The following is a 21,337-nucleotide window of genomic DNA, read 5'->3' as shown; positions in this document are numbered from 1 at the left end:
CCTAGTGAATTACCCGACGAGGAAATTGTCGAGCGCACCCTCGGTGCTCTCGCTCGAGGAGAGGTGGGTGCACAAGTGTTTGGGGAGATATTGCTGTTTAGTTTGTAAGGTGGGTTGTTGAAGATTTTAAGGGTGCATTGGATTGTAGGTTGATTTGATTTTGTTTGTTGTTACTAGAGGTATGAAATTTCAGAATTTTACTTTACTGTAGTATCTGAGTTTCCTGTAATAGTGGTCAGAATATCTCACTGGAACACTAATGAGAATCAGAACGTTATCACTGCAACTTCTCAAGTTCCCGTCCATTGTAGTTTATGCAGTAGCTATAAAATTAACCTCATCGCAGTAACAAAGCACGCGTTTAATAGCACTGGACTCCTTAAAATAACACACACAAGAGATGGTTGTGTGTGTTGTTCTGTTACCGGTCCATATAAGTTCACGATTAAAACAAGCCTAACACTTCCCACTGCGACTGTACACTCTATATTGCTTGCGGGCGGTGGGGCTCAAGCGTCGGCCGCGTCGTTACATGTACCATTTGAATATTATCTAACCCTCCCACCTCCCTCACCCCCTCCCCGTCCCTCAGAGAGTTTAGACACAACTGTGAGGCCTCAACGCCTTAATTAATGCAAATTTGAGTGCTAACAAGATTATGAATCTGGCCGCTTTTTGACTTGCCCCAGGAAGTTGAGTGGCTGCTACTGATACCAGTTAATTATGTATGTGGCTTTTATTTGCGTATGGATTATTTTGTCGCTTTGATGTTTTCTGGTAATGATGATGTGTTATGGTATTTGTAGATGTGGGAAGTTTGGTTTGAACATTGATGTTGAAAGAAAAATACAGACTTTGAAGTTAGAATAGTTTTGGATTTTTCTGGAATTCTTCACTCTAGCTAGATCTAGCTTAAGACCATCTAGTAATGTACATAAGTTGGGGGCTTGGGGCCCAACTATCTTTTAAAGTTGATCTCCACCTAATGTACTTGGAATGCAATAAACGATATGATATGATCAAAATAATGAAACACCACAACATAAAGAGTTCCTTGCACCCTTAAAAGCAAAGCACGACACTTCCTAAACAGCGTCATCTCAACTCAATTTAAACGAGATATCCTCAAACCCTTCTAATGACTGTGCCCACTGGACCGCACAATGTGCAAAAAACATCCATTTAGCAAGGTTACCCCAACCCGTTAACAGGCAGGCGTGATGCATCAATCATTTTCAAACACTGTGTATTTAATTTTAAATCAATTGGCGTCGCGCGTGTTGATCATCCATCTTATGTTATCAATATTTATGAAAAATCCTTTAGTTTGACGTGACGGACGGAAATGGAAAAGGGTTCTGAGATTGCGTTTGTAGGATTTGAGTTGGAGCTTGCTGTCTTGTGTTTGATCATAGAGTATGCATCTTGAGTTTTCTTTGCAACTTAAGAACAGATTCAGGGAGCATGCATAGATTGGCTAGTCTGGTAGTACTATCGTAATTATTTTAAGTAGAAACTACGGCTAATGATCTATCTCTAAACTGCTCATAGTTTCCGTATTTCAAAAGGAAGTTCTTGCTATAAATTTTAACAAAAATATGACACAAGAAAGTGCATTTTCTTTTACAAACTCCTCCTCACCATGTCGTCATATTTATATGGATTATATACTCAAATAGCAATACACAGAAGCTAGTTTTCCTTCGATCGGTACCCAGTAGGAAGCCAGGGTCATCAATCAAAGGTTTGCAACCCTCCTTCCGGTCACCCCGGCTGTCAACTGATTGCATTCACCTGACTAACTTGCTGCTATTGTCTTGTGGGATTATTAACTATGTACACTGCAGTACCAGGTATGTTAAATGAACTTAAATAAAACCCAAGTTCTAGTACCTAATCTTATTTTTCCTATGAAGACAACCCCTGCTCCCTTTAGGCACTAGAACATCATGCGGAAGAAGAGTTCTTCATTTATTTAAGACGTAGATTTTTGCATACTTAAAAGTTTTTCTTAGTACATTGAAAATCATTAAATCTCTAATAATAAATAATAATCCACTGTCGGTGTAACAGAAGGGAGGTCAGACGCAGACTGACAAAACCCCATATTCTCTTCTGAAGCCCTTTGTATCTGGGGCTGCGGCAACTCTTTCGAACAATTCCTTAGCTCCGAGAGTACCTACAATAGATAACATAGGAGGATACATAAATAAGTTCATGATTTATGGAGAAAATTATCTGGTCACTACGGAATATACCACTAAGTAGCAAGAAATTATAGTTATATTAATTAGATCTGTCATGCAATGATAAGAACATATATGTATATACATAATATTATTGTTTTTCCTATTCGTAATGATTTTAATTATTCTCGTGCCAACTTGTGTGGTCTGGCATTCAAATACGACAGTTAGGTATAGATTAGCAATATTAAGGGTAATAAAATAGACAGTCTCAAGTTCACATCTAAGTAAATTATCTTTATAGCGCTATTGAATAGTTTATCTGTTGTTTGTTTGTATGGCTAAGAATATTATGTGTAACTATGTATTAAATAGGTACCTATCTATTAGTGTGTGGTCGGTTGGATCTGATTTAATAAGTCTATGTCACTTTGCTTTGGATTGGCTAGAAGAATATAGCATAGAAATACAAAAATAAAACTTTTTTGATAGCGCATAAGTATTCTTTTCAACGAAAGTTCCTTTAATTTTGTTTTGTTACTTAAGTATAACGCACTTCTTCTCGTTAAGACATTTTAAAATAGACAAAACTATTGCCTATTGCTATATCTGAGCAATAGTATAACTAACTACTATAACACGCCTTAAAACAGAACATGACGGACATCAATCCAAAGATTTTCTTTCTGACTAAAATCTGAAAGAGCCAAAATCAAAACTATTTTGTGCAGTTTCCGTTGAACTTTGAAAAAAAAAACACTTAATAGGTAGTCTAACGATGCTAAAAGTTCTATTGAAATAAAGAAAATGATATTTTTTCTTTATTTCTTTTTTCGGTGTTCTTTGCCTGTGACAAATTAATTATATCTAAGTGGCGTAGTCATTTCGTAGCCGTGCTACGCGCTACGAAATACGCATCTAACATAAACTTTAGTTTTTTCGAAGTTTGAAAAGTTTTGATGGATTACATAGGTACCTATTCAAAATTATAGTAATCGAGGTTTTTTGTCTATTCTGGCAGTCTGGTAAGTATGGAATTTAAAAGAGTAAATGAATATTTTGATGTTTTCGTAGCAAATTAACTTAGGTTTAGGTCGATATCGAATTTTATGCATTTCAAATAAATATAGGTAGGTATAGTTTGTTTAAGAAAACCTTTCAAAACAATGTCACTAAGTACATAACATTTACAAACAGCAACCCCCCATAGGTACCTACCATACGTACTTGCAATGCACATCAATAAAACAACTAAAGCTTGCCATTCGCAGTCAGACAATACATAACACAACGTTCGTAAGCCGACGTAATGAGGAGAAACGGTCCGCGCGTGAATAGCCAACCTAATCACCAGAGAGGGACGGATATATGCAAGTACCACGTGAGGGAGGGAGAGGGAGATAGGCATGTGATGTTGGTATAAACTGAAATTGGTGATGAATGTGGTAAAGGATGGTGGAATATGTATGGAAGATTTGTTTTTGTTGAGGCAATAAAAATTGTTTTAAAAGGGGTTGAACTTGGTAATTTGTAAGGCTTTGACTGGCTAATTTGACAGTATTTGTCTTGTCTTGCTAAATCAGTAAGTACCTAAGTAAGGTAAACGCGGGTGAAGTCGTCATGCCCCAATAGTCGTCAATTAATCTAAAAACTTTTATTTATTATTTCTACAGAACTTAAAATGGGCCGGTTTATATGTCAACATATTGTTGATAATATATTGCACAATTGAAATGACAACATAGGGTTTTAACAGTCATAGCATCGGAGATATGTTAGTCGAAACGTGTGTGCCCTAACAAAATCGTATTTTCGTGAAGTTCAGCTGTCAAAAATGAAACTCAGCACGTGGTTTTGTGTTTTGATTTACATAACTCCAGTGGGGTCTGTGGTATGTTTCTTTGTTTAATTAGATAGTTAAGTTAATTTGCTAACGACGTAATATGCAATTTGGAATACTTTTAACATAGAAGATATATTTTTTTAATGTGACATCTATTGGTACTTTAAAACTCCCATTTGACCCAAAACCCGTCAATTTTAGAATTATTATGACGACTACTGGGACATGCTCAAAAGTTGCACCTAATCTCGTCATAATGAGGATATTTTGTGTTTTACAGTACAAAATGCGAATAAATAGCTAATATCGAGACTTTTACAAAATTGTTAACTCTCAAGAACAAACATATTTAAGGTTTAGACTACATTTGTTGATAAAACTGCGGTTCATTTGAGCTTTATCTTAGGGGTAAATTTTACTCTGCTGGTTCTAGATGCACGTTCACAGTTATGTTATTCGATTCAATTAATATGTTTCTTAATGGTTAAATTCCCTGTTTTCTATAAGTATGCACTTTCTGAGAGTACCATCCATCATCAGCCTATCGCAGTCCACTGCTGGACATAGGCCTCTCCAAGTGCACGCCACTGAGATCTATTTTCGGCTTCTCGCATCCAGCTCCTGCCAGCCGTCTTGCGCAAGTCATCACTCCACCGTGCCTGAGGACGTCCTACACTACGTTTGCCGAGGCGTGGTCTCCACTCTAGAACTCGTTTACCCCAACGGTTATCGGTTCTTCGGCTAATATGGCCAGCCCACTGCCACTTCAGCTTGCTGATTCGGTAGGCTATGTCGATGACCTTGGTTCTCTGACGGATTACCTCATTTCTGATGCGATCCCTCAGAGAAACGCCGAGCATAGCTCTTTCCATAGCCCGCTGAGCGACTTTAAACTTGTGGACCAGCCGTACCGTCAGTGTCCACGTTTCGGCTCCGTAGGTCATGACAGGTAGGACGCACTGATTGAAGACTTTTGTCTTTAGGCACTGTGGGATCGACGATGTTAGGACTCGACGTAGCTTCCCAAATGCAGCCCAACCCAACTGAATTCTCCTATTCACCTCGTCCTCAAAGTTGTTTCTACCTAACTGCAATGTCTGCCCGAGGTATACATATTTCCGAACAACTTCGAGAACGGCGCCGTGTATCGCAATCGGTTCCGGTAGAACATGTTCATTGAACATGACCTTGGTTTTGTCCAAGTTCATCCGTAGGCCGATGCGTAGAGAAGATTCAGCCAAGTCGTTCAGCATCTGTTGTAGGTCCTGCAGCGTTTCCGCCATGATGACGATATCGTCAGCAAATCTCAAGTGAGAGATGTGTTCGCCATTGATGTTGATGCCGCGTCCTTTCCAGTTCAGCGTCTTGAACATATCCTCCATTGCATTAGTGAACAGTTTCGGGGAAATAACATCCCCTTGTCTCACTCCTCGATGCAACGGTATGGGCCTTGTTTGCTGATTCTGTACTTGGACGGACATTGTAGCGGCTTCGTAGAGACATCTCATCACTTGGATGTATCGCCAATCTACTTGACAACGCTGCAGGGACTCCAGAACAGACCAGATTTCAACCGAGTCAAAGGCCTTCTCATAGTCCACAAATGCTAGACACAGGGGCTGATTATACTCTTCGGTCTTCTGTATAATCTGCCGCACTGTGTGGATGTGGTCTATGGTGCCGTATCCGCTCCGAAACCCAGCCTGCTCCGGTGGTTGGAATTCGTCGAGTCTTCGCGCAAGTCGGTTCGTGATCACTCTTGAGAACAGCTTATATACGTGGCTTAGGAGGAAATGGGTCGATAGTTCTTCAACTGGGTTTTGTCTCCCTTTTGAAGAACAGGACGACAACACTCCTACTCCACGCCTCTGGAGTTCTCCTTCAAAGAGGACGGCATTAAAAAGCTTCTGGAGCTCCCCCAGTACGGGCTTGCCTCCTGCTTTTAAAAGCTCTGTTGTAATGCCATCCTCGCCAGGGGCTTTTCCATTTTTGAGCTGTCTCAGAGCGATCTCGATTTCGCCACTGCTGACTTCTGCCAGGTCTTCGGTGAAATGGCGTGTTAATGTGGCTCTAGAATCCTCATTTCCGGGATCAGGTCGAGATGCATGCGATGCGTATAACCGGCCATAGAAATTTTCCACTTCCGAAAGGACTGCCGGCACCGAAGAAACGACTTCTCCACTTGTTGTGGTCAGCTTCGTCAAGTGGCTTCTTCCAAGAGATTGTACGAACACCTTTGACCCCGATTCAGCTCAATTGCTCTTTCAATGTCCAGAGTATTGGAGCACCGGAGGTCGCGTCGTACGTGCTTGTTGATCTCTTGGTTTAGAGCCCGCTGAGCTGACGAAGTGACAGGCGGGTTTTCACGTCGTTTCTTCATAAGCCCTAATGTCTCTTCCGAAAGCTTTGATTTCTTGCCCTTACGCTGCATGTTACAGAATCTCGAACCTTCCTCCTGAGGATCCGAACCACATATTCGTGGTTCTGGTTAACGTCTGTTGTGGTTTCCACGGCGGCAAATCGGTTCTCCAAATTTGACTGGAACGTTTCAGATCCTGTCATGGTTTGGAGCAGTGTTGGTCGGAGCCTGGCCTTCATCAGACGGAAACGTTCAGCCTTGAAGTTGATATTCAGAGAGCCTCGGACAAGTCGGTGATCACTCCCGGTATTAAACCTATTGATCACGGAGACGTCTCTGAATATGTGCTTCTTGTTCGTCATGATGAAGTCAATCTCATTTTAGTCATAGTATCGGGGCTTTGCCACGTCCACTTCCTTTGGGGCTGCTTTTTGAAAAAGGAGTTCATCAAAAAGAGCCCCTCGCGTTCTAGGAAGTTGACGAGCATTTGCCCCCTATGATTCCTGCTTCCAAATCCATGGGATCCTACTGCCGATTCGCCGCAAATCTGTACTCCCACTTTAGCGTTAAAGTCCCCCATGACAACGGTGTAATGGGTCTTTGTAGTGAAGTGGAGGGCCCTTGATATATCATCAAACATATCCTCCACTTCATCGTCTGAATGTGTCGAGGTCGGTGCGTACACTTGCACTACCTTGAGGCTATACCTGTCGGTGAGCTTTATGATAAGGTACGCTACCCTGTTCGACACACTAGACACCTCCACCACGTTATCAGCTAGGGACTTATTAACCAGAAACCCAACGCCACCTTGGGATTGTTGGTCTCCCTCTCGGAAGTACATTAGGTGACCTGATTCGAGGGTTATGGTGTCCTCCCCCTCTCTTCGAACTTCACATAACCCTAATATGTGCCACCTAATCTTCCCAAGTTCCACCTCGAGTTGCGCCAGATGCGAGTCAAGCCGTAGCGTGCGGCCGTTGTACGTCGCCAGAGTCAGTTTAGTTTGGTGGCCTCCCGTAACCCGGAGATTCTTCGCACCCCCTGTCCCGCCGTAACCACGGTCGCCACCGTGACCGGGAATAACGGGACTGCCGGGAACTAGGGGCCGTGGCTTTATGGTTCTGCACATAGAGGAATTTAGCCTACTGCTATCACGCTGGCCAGACGGGTTGATAGAGGGTTTTTTTTCGAGTTTTCCTTCTCTCGCACGGTGTTCGGTGCATTTTTTACTCCATTAGTCGACTTCTACGACACCCACTGGAAGAAGGGGTAGCGACATGTGTATTCTTAAGCCGTCGCTACACGGCTACACGGCTTTCTGAGAGTGTTTTTTTTAATTATATATTGGCCACTGTAGTCCTCCGCCATTCGATTAAGGACACGCGATACATATCTACCGCTTTGGGTACAAGTAGGTCTACCACTAGCCTTTGTACGCCTGGATTATAATTTGTGGTAAGCAAAAATTGACTGTTCTTACACTATGCTTTTTGTTCGAAATAACTGCATGTCGTCACGCGTATTGTACCGCGTCTCCCTAACGTGCCTTGATAGCGCCTGTATAAAAATTATGTCATTCAACTAGTTTTGACGCAAAAAATATTAAAATCAGTTTTAAAACTAAGATGACAAAGCTTCCATCTCTGTCACTTCTTTGCTTGGCGTATTCGATATTGATGGGTAAAGAGTAATCTTAAGTAAGATTTTTTTATTTAAAATTGTATGTACTACCTAGTGATTGCATGCTCGTAATTTTAATAGCAGATCATGACTGAAAGAAACTACAAGCAAGAGGGCCTTTAGTCATAGAAGCTGTAAATCAAGGAGCCACAACATCAGATGCAGCAAGAAAATTTAAAACGCCCTTTCGAAACAACTTTAATGAAATGGTGACACAAACCCGACAATTATCCCTGTATAAATATACTATAGGAATGAACCCAAGGACAATCCCTGGTTCTGTGCTAAACTATTGTTAACTATGGAGGAAAACTGCTTGGGTTATTGCGTTGGGATGTTAGTGGATTAGGATATAGGAAACTATAGGAACTATGGCACCTGCCGATGACAATGTATAAAATACATGTTAAAATGGCAGGTGGAGGCTCGCCAGCTCACTTACTGCCCACCGGGGAATCAGTCACTGATTATCAACAAGAGGACATGAGCGGCTGAAGGGTGAGGATACCTCGGCGGACTTTAAACGCAGATCACGCGCTCCCTGCGGGTCCAGCATCACCGGCCCACTCGCCACTTACCACGAGGCACCTACCCTCCGAGCGGGCTGCTAACCCTGCTCTAGCGACTCCACTCTGGACGGCCAATAAAGGCAAACCAGAGGCGGGAGACCTATCCGGAGTTGTAGCAGGACAGGGACAGTATACTCTCCCTGGAGTACTTGGTATATATAGCCCCGCGGGGTCGCTACTCCCCGTCATCCGCTTCAGATGCCCTGTTGAACGCTTAGTTGTAATCATAATTTTGTTTGATACATTTAAAACATATAACTGTTCAGACAGTTTGAACTAGCAAAGTTTGATCTTTGCAAATCTTACTTAGCATGCGCTAAGCAGTACAAAGTTCTGATGAATGACATCCTTACCTACATATTTATGAATGTTAGTAATTATTTCGCGGAAAGCTATATAATCACTGTGGCTTTTATTTTTTGTGAAAACTAATTATTTTATTTTAAAATTTAAATATTTTAATAGTAATAATTTTACTCGTGCTACATATGCACATGACTGCATGGTTATTATAATTAAGAAATATAACATATATATTATAGACTGATTTTGTGATTCCAAGCGTTTGATAGATAGGGATATAAATTAAAATGCAACTTTATATATATGTTTTATTGACTACGCGCTCTTCTAACAGATTATGTTTCAAAGGCACAAGTATGCTAAACAAATTCAAGCACAAAAAATGTACATAACTTGAACTTTATGTTCAAGGGCAGAGAGTTTACATTAGCATTAAAAGTTGACGAGTACTGGGAATATTTGACGAGTATCCGTACAAATCAGACGACTATTGGTACAAATCGCCCTTTTTTTACCTTTGCCTTAATAAGTACATAAATACATCAAAATGATTAATAAAACATTAGTTATTTAGAATAACGAATAAATACTCTATCACGTCATGCAAAAAATTTCATTTTCTATTGAATATTTAACGCACAGTAGCGCTTCAAAGTCAGCGATTTCCGAAATCCGACGACTATTGGTACGTTTACCTTATTTACGGTGGTTGTCAAGGTTTGGAATGAGGAAGGTAGGGTCTAAGTGAATCATTAATTAAATAATTAGGAATAAGGAGCTGAGTAATTTACCCAGTTCTTTCTAAATGTGTGTAAAAATATAGACAACCAGCAGAAGGTAAGTAGCAGCTGGAAGAGCAGTGATAAAATATTTTAGAGGGAAACCAGAACTCTTTCATCCATTCATTTCAACAATCATAACTAAATGATAGTAGCGTACTTATAGGTAATTAGGTAGGTACTTTAGGATGATGTACAGAGGCTGCACCCAAATGTCTAACAAGATTTTACACAAAAAGAAAGAAAAATAAATATTTAAAAGAAGTCATTAATGACTAAGTAATTGAAAATGTAAAAATAAAGAAATAATAAACTGAATCCTCAATCATAAGAACGACACATTAAAAAAGCTACACCTCAAAAGATTAGTATCTCAAAAACTTAAAAAAGGAACTCAATCAATGATCAGATTATCCTAAACCGCAAAAATGACAATGGTGAAAACCGAGCGCCCGGAGCGAATCCTGCAAACTCTCATTAACCGGCGCTCTAATTAAAAAGTAATTAAATTCGCGCGAGAAAAAGAGACCACCACATTTAACTGATACTAATAAGATCGTCAAACAATTACGAGCGGTGAGAGCGAGCGGGAGCGAAGGCGCGTCTCGCTCGCTCGCAGCGCTCTCTATTTAACTTTTAATTTATACTCATTCCTTTATATGTTTTATTGCTTCGCCCATCGCGGCTCCTAATGCGCCCGAGGTGCTCCTCGCACTAATTAAATTCATGCAAGGCTGAGTCCCGGCCCCGCCCCCCCCGCGCCGCTCCGCCAATGGGCGGCCGGCACCGCCCCCCGGCACACTCAGTACCAGATCCCTGATAGAGCTGTCATGTCGCGTCCGAACGCTCGTTACGCTGTCTTGACATATTTTATTATTATTTATGTCAATTACGTTATTACTTTTTTGTTTAATGGAATAAGGAATTGCTTGTGAAATTGATTGCCTTTCGGTCGCTTATGATTCATCACTGTCAAAAATATAATCTGAAACGTGTTAATTTCGTATGATTGATAGTTTGTCCGTCATTAGAGCGATTGGAGGCGTCGTATTCTAGTTTTACGCAAGTCTATTGTGCGCATCTCTGTGAGCGCCGCGCCGCCGCCCGCTGGCGGGTGATGCGCGCCCATCATACCAGACCTGTCAAATTAAAAGAATGGGTGAAATCTAAAATATAACCCGTTATTACCTCTGAACAATTCCTATGAACACATTTCATTTTTTTCTTCTTCATTACAGATAATAAACACCTTTCATCTTTGCCGGTAGAATAGATCACATATCAATCATAATTTTATAAGTAAATGAGATTCAAAGTTATTCCAGAATTAAATTGACTAAGCGTTAGGTACAACACTATAGGCAGTGTTGCCATTTTGTAGGCAGTACAATTTAAAAAAATAGGTAAGTACCTAAAAGGGCAATGGCAAAACACAAACCTTTACGATAACATTCCATAACATAACTCCTTGCCGATACTCTCTACATGTCACTGTACAGCGGCGCGCCATGCGGCTAAAAAAGATTATGACAACCCCACGGGCCCGCAAACCTACGGCGACCCTATAAATCCCATGTCGGACCTCCTACCGCGCGATAACAAACGTTATCTTCATATAAATAAGGTTTATTTCAACTAAGCACCGCCCGTCGCCTACGTTACCGTTAATTCAATGTATGCCGTCCCTTAATTTATGGGCCGTTATTCAATACAGATCTGTAACTTCACGGCATAAGGTTTGAAAGCGTTTAGCAGCGGGCGCGATGTACTGTCGGAGAAATAAATCTATGATATGAAGGAGGCGGAGAATTAATTTGTGCAGTGGTGGGAGGTAGGGGGGGAGACGGCCCCGCCCCCGGGCGCGCCATGGCAGTGGCGGGCGCGGCGTGGAGCCGGAGCACTCGCGAGTACAGAGTGATCGCGCGCGCGCCAGTGTTGCATCTGTGATAGTGCTTGACTGCGAGTGACTCAAGAGATCATTGTGTTGAGCTATGACATTAGGGCATGGGGTCGGCTTGTAGGTGAGCTGGTGGGCAAGATATCGGGCGCGCGGCGCGGCTCGGGCGGCGGAGGCTCCCCCATGGTGCTGGAAGGCGGGCTGCCGGCGCCGCTGCAGCTGTATGCGGCGGCGGCGGCTCAGCTGGCCCCCCGGCCTCCGTGGCCGCCGTTCCTGCCCTTCTTCGGGGTCCCGCCGCCGTTCCTGGCGCGGCCCAGGCTGCCGCATCCGATGCCGGCGCGGGCCCCTCACGGGCCCCCCAGCGAGGACTCCAATGAGGATGGTGCCAGTAGTAAAGGTACGGTCACATGGAATTCTTGTTAGATTTAAATTAGGAATGTTTGTAGGTAAAATTACCTTTAGTTGTTGTCCAATAAGACAGTGTTAGACGGTTTATTAATTAAACTGAAAAAAAACTTTTTGTTTAATTTCCGGTAACATTTATTTTCTAATAAAAAATAAATAAGGAATAATAGCAATCTAAGTAATCCTACCGAAATTGAATAAGAAAATTAGACTTCATACCTATTTATTGAAAAATAAATTATTAGAGTTCTATTGGAAATAACTAGATATTTAAATGTTAAGATTGTTTTGAATAATCCTTGTTATGAACCCATAAGGAAAGGATTAAGTTCCATATAAAGAAATAACTTCATATCCATACATTTATTAAGTAGTGTTAATAGGAAAAACATTGCAAACAAACTCATAATTTATAATCTGGTCCAATAAAAACCATTGACAACATTATTATTCGAACCAGATCACATTGGTGGACCAATACATTGAAATGTACCTATATATTAATTTATTTAACTAAGTATCCTGTTCGTAATAATATTCGTACAAAATATATTTTAACAAAATATAAGATAACCTTTTTCTTCTAATCTTAGGAATGCCCAATATTTTTTGTCACTGACTGTACCTAACAAACAAAATTTTGTGATAACTGCCACACAAAATTTTGTGATAACACTTAAATTAATTATCTATTAACCAAATTGAAAACTATGGTCGTAATTAAATCGTAGGTTTTATATGTAGGTATGTTTTCTTGTGGGTATAGGAAATACGGCTTGATCAATCGCAGTGAATCTTGTACAATTTAGAGAATAAATGGCTTGCCAACTTTTTTTGTCTTTGCGTGTTTTTGGCTTACAGTATTGCACAAAAAGTTTGGGTTATAAATAAGGCTTAGTATTTTAGTGAAAGCGTATAATATTTCAGTGTTTGTTTGTGAAAGTTTGCAATATTTATTTAAAAGAAAGAAAAAAGACTAGTGTAAATAATCTATGAATGGTTTATTTTTTCATAAAGATGCGTAACTTTTGTAAGAAGTTACTTTAGACGTTTTGCATAATTTATGTATATGATTGAATAGTTCACTTTTATATAGTTTCCTTTTTGGTACCTATAGTATAGTCCACTAATACTTACTTAGTACAAGAACTGAAAAGGTTTATAATTATTATACTCACCTATGTGAAAACTAAGTAACATTTCAATGTTTCAGTTACCTATTTGATGAAGTTATTAATTTAGGTAATAGTAATCTGATACTAACAAAAAATAAATCAGATTTCTTTATATTTTCAAGTAAATTACTAAACAAAAACTGAACCCTTCCGGGTTCAGTTTTATAAACACACTAATTAGACAGATTATACTATACAAAAAAAATTCAATACCAAACAATTATTGAATAAAAATTTTAACAAGGAAAATTGAATCAAGAATCATGTAGTAGTCAATAAGAATCAGCTCGATAAACAATTACTTATAAATCCGCAATTATCCAATGATATACGGTTGCAGTACTATTCATTCCGTAATACTCTACTATTAGACATGTGTAGTTATTATTTCCTATACTTACGTACGTACACTGTATATTTATAACACAAAGGTTTTTTTTTTACAATGCATGCCGTCGCGTCTTAGTTTGCTATCTATCTATTTCTTGTAAAGTCTATGAAGGAAATGTTGTATTTTAAATAGGTATTTGGACATTATTTTAAGAAGTTTTTAAATGTAATATATAATTTATTCGTTGTATTTGATTTTAATTTATTTATTTTTGTTAATTAAGATCGTCGTCTAAAATAATCTGGCGAATTATTTCCCAGTCGATTATTTCGTTATAATTTTGAATCTGATAGAATACACAAAAAAATAATCCGGTTATCGACTTTTTGTCGTTGTTTTTCAAGTCATCTTTTAAACATGCATTTAATTATTAAAATTAAAATATTAATGATTAAAATACATCTCTGAGTCGTTTGTTTTTATTTACTGTTTGTTACAAAAAATTGAGGTAGAATTCTGTTTGTAAGTTACAAATTGAATAATAATGTAGTTAGATCTGAATAAAATAAAAATAAGATCTTTTAAATGTCTCGATTACTGGGTAGATTTATTGATTTAGAAATGTTTTTGTATCTTTATTGTCAATTGAATAACTTAATTACGATAAACTATTTCTGTGGCTATTTTATTTAAGTTGTTATTCGACAGATTTTTTATAAGTAATTAATTGACAATACCTATTACCGACATTTAAGTAAAAACTTTTATGAGACATGTAAGTAACAACCCTTAAAAATATCATCAGAAATATTTTATTTATGCAAAAATTACTTAAACAAAATGTTAAATAGCTGGATGAGTAACTCTCTCCATAAATAGTGTCACGAAATATATCGGTAAGCCGATTATTAAAATATATGCTAATATCCCAAGCGACGACTCTTTTATAGAATACAAAATTATGCAACACGCAAATAGAAAGAGAATATTTTGTATCAAATTATGTTCAATAATTAATTTAACTTATCATCAATTTACAACAAATAGGTGTCGAAGCGTACACTTCTTATTAATCACGGTAACTTTCCATTTTATAGTTAAGTACATTTCATACATCAATAATTATCGCGTTGTTACAATTAACTTCGTGATACAACGACAGATGCGACGAGCTCGACACGACTCGATACAAAAACTATCGATTTATTACTCGCCCGCCGATTCAGACATGAACTGTCAATATCGATTATGAGTTAACGACATCGGTCGATCTTCAGCGAGCTTCACAAAGCTGTAATCAAGACGGCCGATCACTCATCTAAACATATTGTAATCCAGTAATATAATGCCTAGATTAAACGCGTGTTGACTCCGACGCTAGCCTGACCCCCAGATTAAATGAAACGCACAAATAATGGTATAAATAATGATCTTGTCGCGCACGATACACTTATCCTTCTAGGCATAACTTATTGCTTTTATAATATTAAGGTATTATTCCCGAAATATTCTCGGGGCTCGTTTGAATAAATTTTGTATTAATAAAAAATAAACGTCGGGTAAGGTGCTAAGAGGCTAACGAGCGTAATCCAAATGTAAGTTATTAGTTGGTCGCCGCGGCCCCCTGCTGGGCGAGTCGTCCTCTCGATACCGACTGTATCGAGATGTTTATCGATTCTTTTGTCGGCTCTAGCGCTGAGGTGTTACTCACAAAATTAGGATGTTAAATGTTTTGTCGATGACGCATACTCCAGACTCTTTGTATACAAACTTTTTTCGTTATAGTAATAGAAATATCAATAGGTTTTTTGTGTTGTAAATTATAGACGATCATGTGTGAAATGTTTGGGATACGGTTGTGTCGGACGGGAATATGAATTGATATTGTAATGAGCTTTGCTTTATTATATTTTTGCTTGTTATGCCTAGTAATATGTGCGGAGTTTGAGAACATGTACAAAGCTTCAGGAACCAATAAATACAAAAGAAGCTTAATTATTACTGTAATCTCGGAAAATATGGAGAGTTAAACATGTCTAACATTACTGGGGACGTACAGTTTATCTACTATTTATGTGACTATTTTAATTGACTTATTTGTAGACAGATAATGAAATAAATGAGAACTTTATTGCATTCGTTATCGTTTTTAATTGTATATTTATTGTTTAACATTGCACTCGATACAAAATGTTTGTCACGCTGACCGATGAAGTCATTGCTTAAGAGAAAGACATTATAAACTGTAGGTACCTACCTACTTTTATATAAATATGGCTCCATCATTATACTTTCTTAGAAGACCTCCTGATATTAAAATATGACTGAAATTCTGTACTCAATTCAAAGATTTGTATTTTTCATGTTATTTTATTAAAATCAGATAAAAACAAGCATCTGAAAATCGCCTGTAGCAAAATTGTGGTTAGGTACAGAACCCGAATAAAAAGAAAACCATTGCGAAACTCAATTATAATCCATTAGTCTGGCTATGTCTAATTACGTTCTTTTATTTGAAAATAAAATCTAAGTTCTGATAGATTGAATTGTTTTTGTAAAAAAATCCGTTACCAAAATTAATTATGTAGGTAATGGATTGAGGAGATCAGATAGGCAGTCGCTCCTTGTAAAACACTGGCACTCATCTGCATCCGGTTAGACTGGAAGCAAACAACATAGTTTGGAAAAAGGCTAAATGATGAAGTAGTAGGTTAATTAGTAAACCTAAAAGGTAAATATTATAAGTTCATTTTTAATGAGTGAATGAATAGGTAAAAACTATCATGTTTTAGTGTAGGCACCTAATGGTTAAAAAAATAAATAAGGTACTTAAACATTAATACTTGATAAATATAATAATACTAAACCCAAACACTTATGTGTTTATACACATAGAACGCCAAGTTCAAGATAAAAACCTCTTGAATATTTTTATAATTAATGATTTTACGCCTTTGCTCGTGTAATTTATGATTTGATAGTATAATTTTATTATTTTGAGAAGAATATAATTAAGTTAATTATCTTGGCGTTAAATTTTAGTGCTTTTAAATTAACTGGCAATTATTGTGTTACTTTTATAACGTTTCTAACGGGTTTTACGGCCGTTCTCAATATTCTAACTATTGTTTGGCTTACTATAGAACAATATCAGAATTCTATCTTTAGTAATCAAATGAACAGATGGACAAAATATTTGAATGGCAGTAAATATATACCCGTTTACATTTATCTCATTAAAATATTACAGAAAGTACGTCATAGCAAACTCTACATTGGTCTTCTGAGTAAAATTTGCGCTGACAGTAATCATTTATTTTAATAACGTACCAAATCTCAACTACCTACCTATATACTTACCAAAATGTTTTAAGACGTGATATAATACTATTTTTGTCAGTTTTAAGGTGTATCACATTATTTTTCCTCTAGTTAAACTAAATCCTTATCTTAAAAGTTCCAGCTTTAGTACTAGATAGGTTTAGACCATGTTCGAAACAATGGTTTAAACCTAGTACTAATTCCTAAACTTTTTTAGGAACACGTTTTATAATAAGGTAGATTAACTATAAAATTCATACTACATAAGACAACTTTTTTTGAACTTTCCGTCGGAATGTAAAATACTTAACTAAGCATAAACCTAACAGATGGGTAAATTCGTTTTATTTTGTCCAGCCAAATGTATGCCTGACCAGCTGTGCTTTGAAACTGCGTGTTTGAAACGAAAAGATTCAGGGAAATAATATTTGCTGTTAATATAAAAAATATAACTTATAAAACATCAAAATATAGTCATAATTAAGCTGTAAAACTCACAATACTCTAGTTAATACTAGGTAAATAAATAATAAGCTTTAGTTGCCTGAATTAAAGGAAAAATAATAAGATGTAATATACTTAGTCGTTGTTCTTACAGTGAGATTTTAGTATAGTTAACAGATATATACCTAGATGTCCTCTAATCAAATCGTAGAATCCTCTGTTTTAGACATTCATAGCATAAAAATGATTCTTTGAAAAACAGAAAGAATACGTTTTTCCACGAAAACTTTTCAAGAAACCTTTAATACCAGTAAACAGTTACCTATAATTAGAATCAAATATCAATTACTTACGTACAAACGATTGCTCAATTTCTGATTTCTAAGGTTACTAACCCATTCATTTAGTCGGACGGAACACAAACTTTTTTGTTCACCATTTTACGGAAAACGCAGATTTTCTTTTTGGTCTTAGAATGAAAACAATTGTCAGTTGCGCACCGAGTCTATTTGAAATGGTCTTGAAGCAGAGATAATCGATTCTTTTTTTGAACGCTAAGAGAAAACTCATTCGTTCCAAAGGCGGGAAACGGCTCGCAGTTTTTTTTTTATCAGTCATCACAGATTGATTGTCTCTAGCTCAGCAATAAAACCTATTTCGGAATCGCTAGATTTTTTATTATATTTTCTTTTTTTTATAATTAGGTTATAGGCGTTCTGAAACAGATTTTTATTTTAGTTGTTATTTGAAAATGATTCCGTATACTTAGGTAACGATCAAAGAAAAAAATAAACTGAAATAGCACAACAATTTTTCTTTGAATTAAAGTGAATGATAAATCATTAAGTTACCTACTTTTTGCACAAAATAGAAATAAGAGTGTTTTTGAACAAGTTTGAAATTAATGACTTGTTGAACTTCAAGGCACTAATAGTAAAATAGACATAAAAGTCTTTTTGAATAAGTCTTAAAGTCAATAAAGCTTATTGAACTTCAAGGATATATTTATTTATAGGTATTTAAAATACCATTTTAATTCATCTGAACAAACAAAACTAACTATCAAAAACAAGACATTTAGCACACAATAAATCAAACGTCGTTCACTTCAACAGCCATAAACTTATCGATAAATAAAACAAAACAGGAATATAATGGAAAAAACAGACGAACAACAATAACATAGCTAAATGGCCTAATAAACAGAAATCACAACTAGTCAAAAGTACATCAATAAAGGGCTGGTACGAGGGGAGAGTCGGCTGCAATGGAACAACGCATAAATTACAGTACATTTGCCCCTTGAGCTTAGCAAATAAGGACTTTCTATAATATAGTGGATTTTAACTTGGGTTGTAGTGAACTTGGTTTTGATAGAGTTGAAAGTATGGCGTTTTGGCATTATATTTTCATTAAAAACTAAACCTTAAGAATGAAAATGTATTGATAAACGATTGTTAGGCCAATTATTCATAGTTAGGACTTGTTGTTAGGTTAAATTTTAGATAATCCTGCTGATAATCCTTGATGGCAGGCAAGAAATTAAATGAAATAAAATTACCATTCATTTTCCTGTCCATAGCATAAAATATTTGAGATATAACTGAAATTTTAATCAAAAATCTACAACAAGGGGGCTGCACCGCAACACAATGCGTCTCACCGAAGCTTATAAAAACAAGCTCATTACATTAAACAAGTGACAAAAGGCCAAAAATGTTGGTAATAAGGCCTATTAGTCAAGTCGTCGGCCAGTCGCAAGGTGTGCGAAATGTAACTGAGTCGGGTACGAGCCAATTTCAAGGGTCATTTCCTCACACACCCAACGCAGGGGGAGTGACGAGTTCGTGTTAAAAATAAAACCAAAGATGCCATGTTTTTCAGACCTGACTCTTGTCTGCAACCGCACAGCTGTTGTTTAAATTGATAGTGTAATGAAGTACTCACTGCGTATTATCGAGAATACGGAGGCTTTTTATTGTCATTTTGCATAACGAGATATTAATGTGTTGCGGTAATCCTCGTTCACTTTAAATGTTGACTCGTTCTACTAATTGTTCAACTTCATTCATGATGTACTTAGGTGCAAAACGATGCAGTCTAAACATCCAACAGCTTTTATAGCCATTTCCGTAATAAGCACATGTGACAAAGGCCCATTAAAATTTGATTACACCCAAAAATAGAGTCGCGTCATCGCATCTTGCGGCGCGCGACGCGTGACCAATCGTGCGTCGCGTGCCCCAAAACACGCATTTGTCAAATTCGATTCGCTTTTTTACTATTTACTTTTTTCATAGTGCACCGTTTTGGCCCATTCACCCCCTTCTGGAAAATTGGTCACGGGAGACTTGTGTGATTTTCTGCCAATATGTCCTCTAACTTAGCGGTTTATTGGTTGTTTGGTTGCTTACAATGGGTCCCGTGAGCCCGAGTAAATATCTTGATGCCTCAAAAAGCGTTAACATTAACGAGCATCACCTTTACAGCTGTTATTTTAAGCTCGTTAATTTGTCATCCTTGCGAGATATTTTTTATCATAATAAACGTGACAGGTTGCCTTTATTGTTTCGGCTACCGTAATTAACAATCATAAAACACTTTATAAAGTTATCAAGGGTAATAATAAGTGCAGCAGTAATTTAACTTATAAACAATAATATTGACGGTGTATAATTATGATGAAATTAAGTGAAATCTCTTTGGGTATTGTGGGCAAGTGAACAAAAAATATTAATTATGATATTTTTATTTCTGTTGCTCAAGTTTGAATGTTAATATTTTCCCAGTTAATGAAGCATTGCAATAAACTTTTGTAACGAATATTTCGTTGGCTTGGTTCTTTTGTTTTCCGTGTTGTGACGAATTGATTCTGCCTCGTGAAGGCGTTGGCACATTTTTTGCGTGGGACAACTAGAAAAAATGTCACCCACGAGGTTTTTTTATAACATTAAAAAAAAAAACAAACAACCAATTTTACGCTCCAGTATGTTTTATGAATAAATTAATATATTTTTATTAGTTTAATGTTAGATACAACGTTTTTTTTATGTTAACTTTTTTTTAGGAACCGTTTTTGCATTAGAAGTAATTGGGGTTGGCGTTTTTGTTTAAATAATTTTCCCGTGGCAACTTTCTTGCAAACTCTGCGATCATTCGTATTATTTTTTATTACGGTATATTAACTTTTGGTTCTCTAGGTAAGAATGTTTTTTCAGGATCTTCAGTCCATAGAAACAGCATCTTTCTACCTTATGTTCGAGAGTATTCTTTTAGAATCTATATTAAGAAGTTAGAATATTCTTTAAGAAGTTATCTTATTAAAATAGTGAAATTCTTTCGGAATTTTGAAATTAACAGAAATTATACAGGCTAAATGACATCAAATCCAGTAGATTATCAGATCTAATCTGTGTGGATTGAACCCTTGCATATAATTGTGGGACACCAAGCCAACAGGAGTGCAAATAAACCCCTAAAACTGTTTATCCAAAAATTAATCCATTTTATCTCAAAACAAGCAGCTAATCCCATTGACTGTAACATATTGCTAACCCTGAGAACGCGCGGGGGTATGTTAGACCCCGCACCATAACTAACCCTATTAAAAAGTGGCTCCAACCCTCCACTGTATTAATGTAGCATAAAATTAACCCGAGCGTCACGCCCGATGCGTGCAATGTTTAAATACGACATTTCTGGTTGGGGTCTAAAGGACCGTTAGATTTTTGGTCAGCTTTACCTTGTAATAAGGTTAAATTGTGAGTTCAAAACCAGTCAACTATGATGCTCTCATATTATTGTGAAATGTGTCTACAATGACCAATTTCTTCTCGTCTAACATCTTGTTGCTTATGTCTAACATAAACCTACCTGTAGGATCTTTTGCTGTGTCTGCACTAACTTCTGTCTTTTTCTACAATCTAGCTATAGGTAAATAATGGGTGCTCATTTTAAGCCTCAGCATTAATTTCAGTGTTTAGTCGCCCACATTCATCCAAAAACATCGCACATACAGCCGTTCAAGATACTATAGCGTCAC

General features: G+C 37.3%; 1 protein-coding gene across 3 annotated transcripts in view; it reads left to right on the top strand.

Annotated features, from left to right (window-relative positions):
- Positions 1 to 11,581: 11,581 nt before the first annotated feature.
- Positions 11,582 to 21,337, top strand: part of LOC110378762 (homeobox protein unc-4) — a 32,751-nt gene continuing 22,995 nt past the window's right edge. For 2 of the 3 annotated variants that reach the window (XM_021338172.3, XM_021338162.3), the window contains exon 1: positions 11,582 to 12,016. In XM_021338172.3, the coding sequence (XP_021193847.2) occupies positions 11,803 to 12,016 (214 nt within the window). In that variant the 5' untranslated portion in view covers positions 11,582 to 11,802. The remainder of the gene's footprint in view (positions 12,017 to 21,337) is intronic. The other variant, XM_021338155.3, reaches the window with a different exon arrangement.

Source organism: Helicoverpa armigera, chromosome 2 (assembly GCF_030705265.1).
Source record: "Helicoverpa armigera isolate CAAS_96S chromosome 2, ASM3070526v1, whole genome shotgun sequence".
Taxonomy (NCBI): domain Eukaryota; kingdom Metazoa; phylum Arthropoda; class Insecta; order Lepidoptera; family Noctuidae; genus Helicoverpa; species Helicoverpa armigera.
Note: the sequence above shows the minus strand (reverse complement) of the source record. Positions and strands in the feature narration are given on the sequence as shown.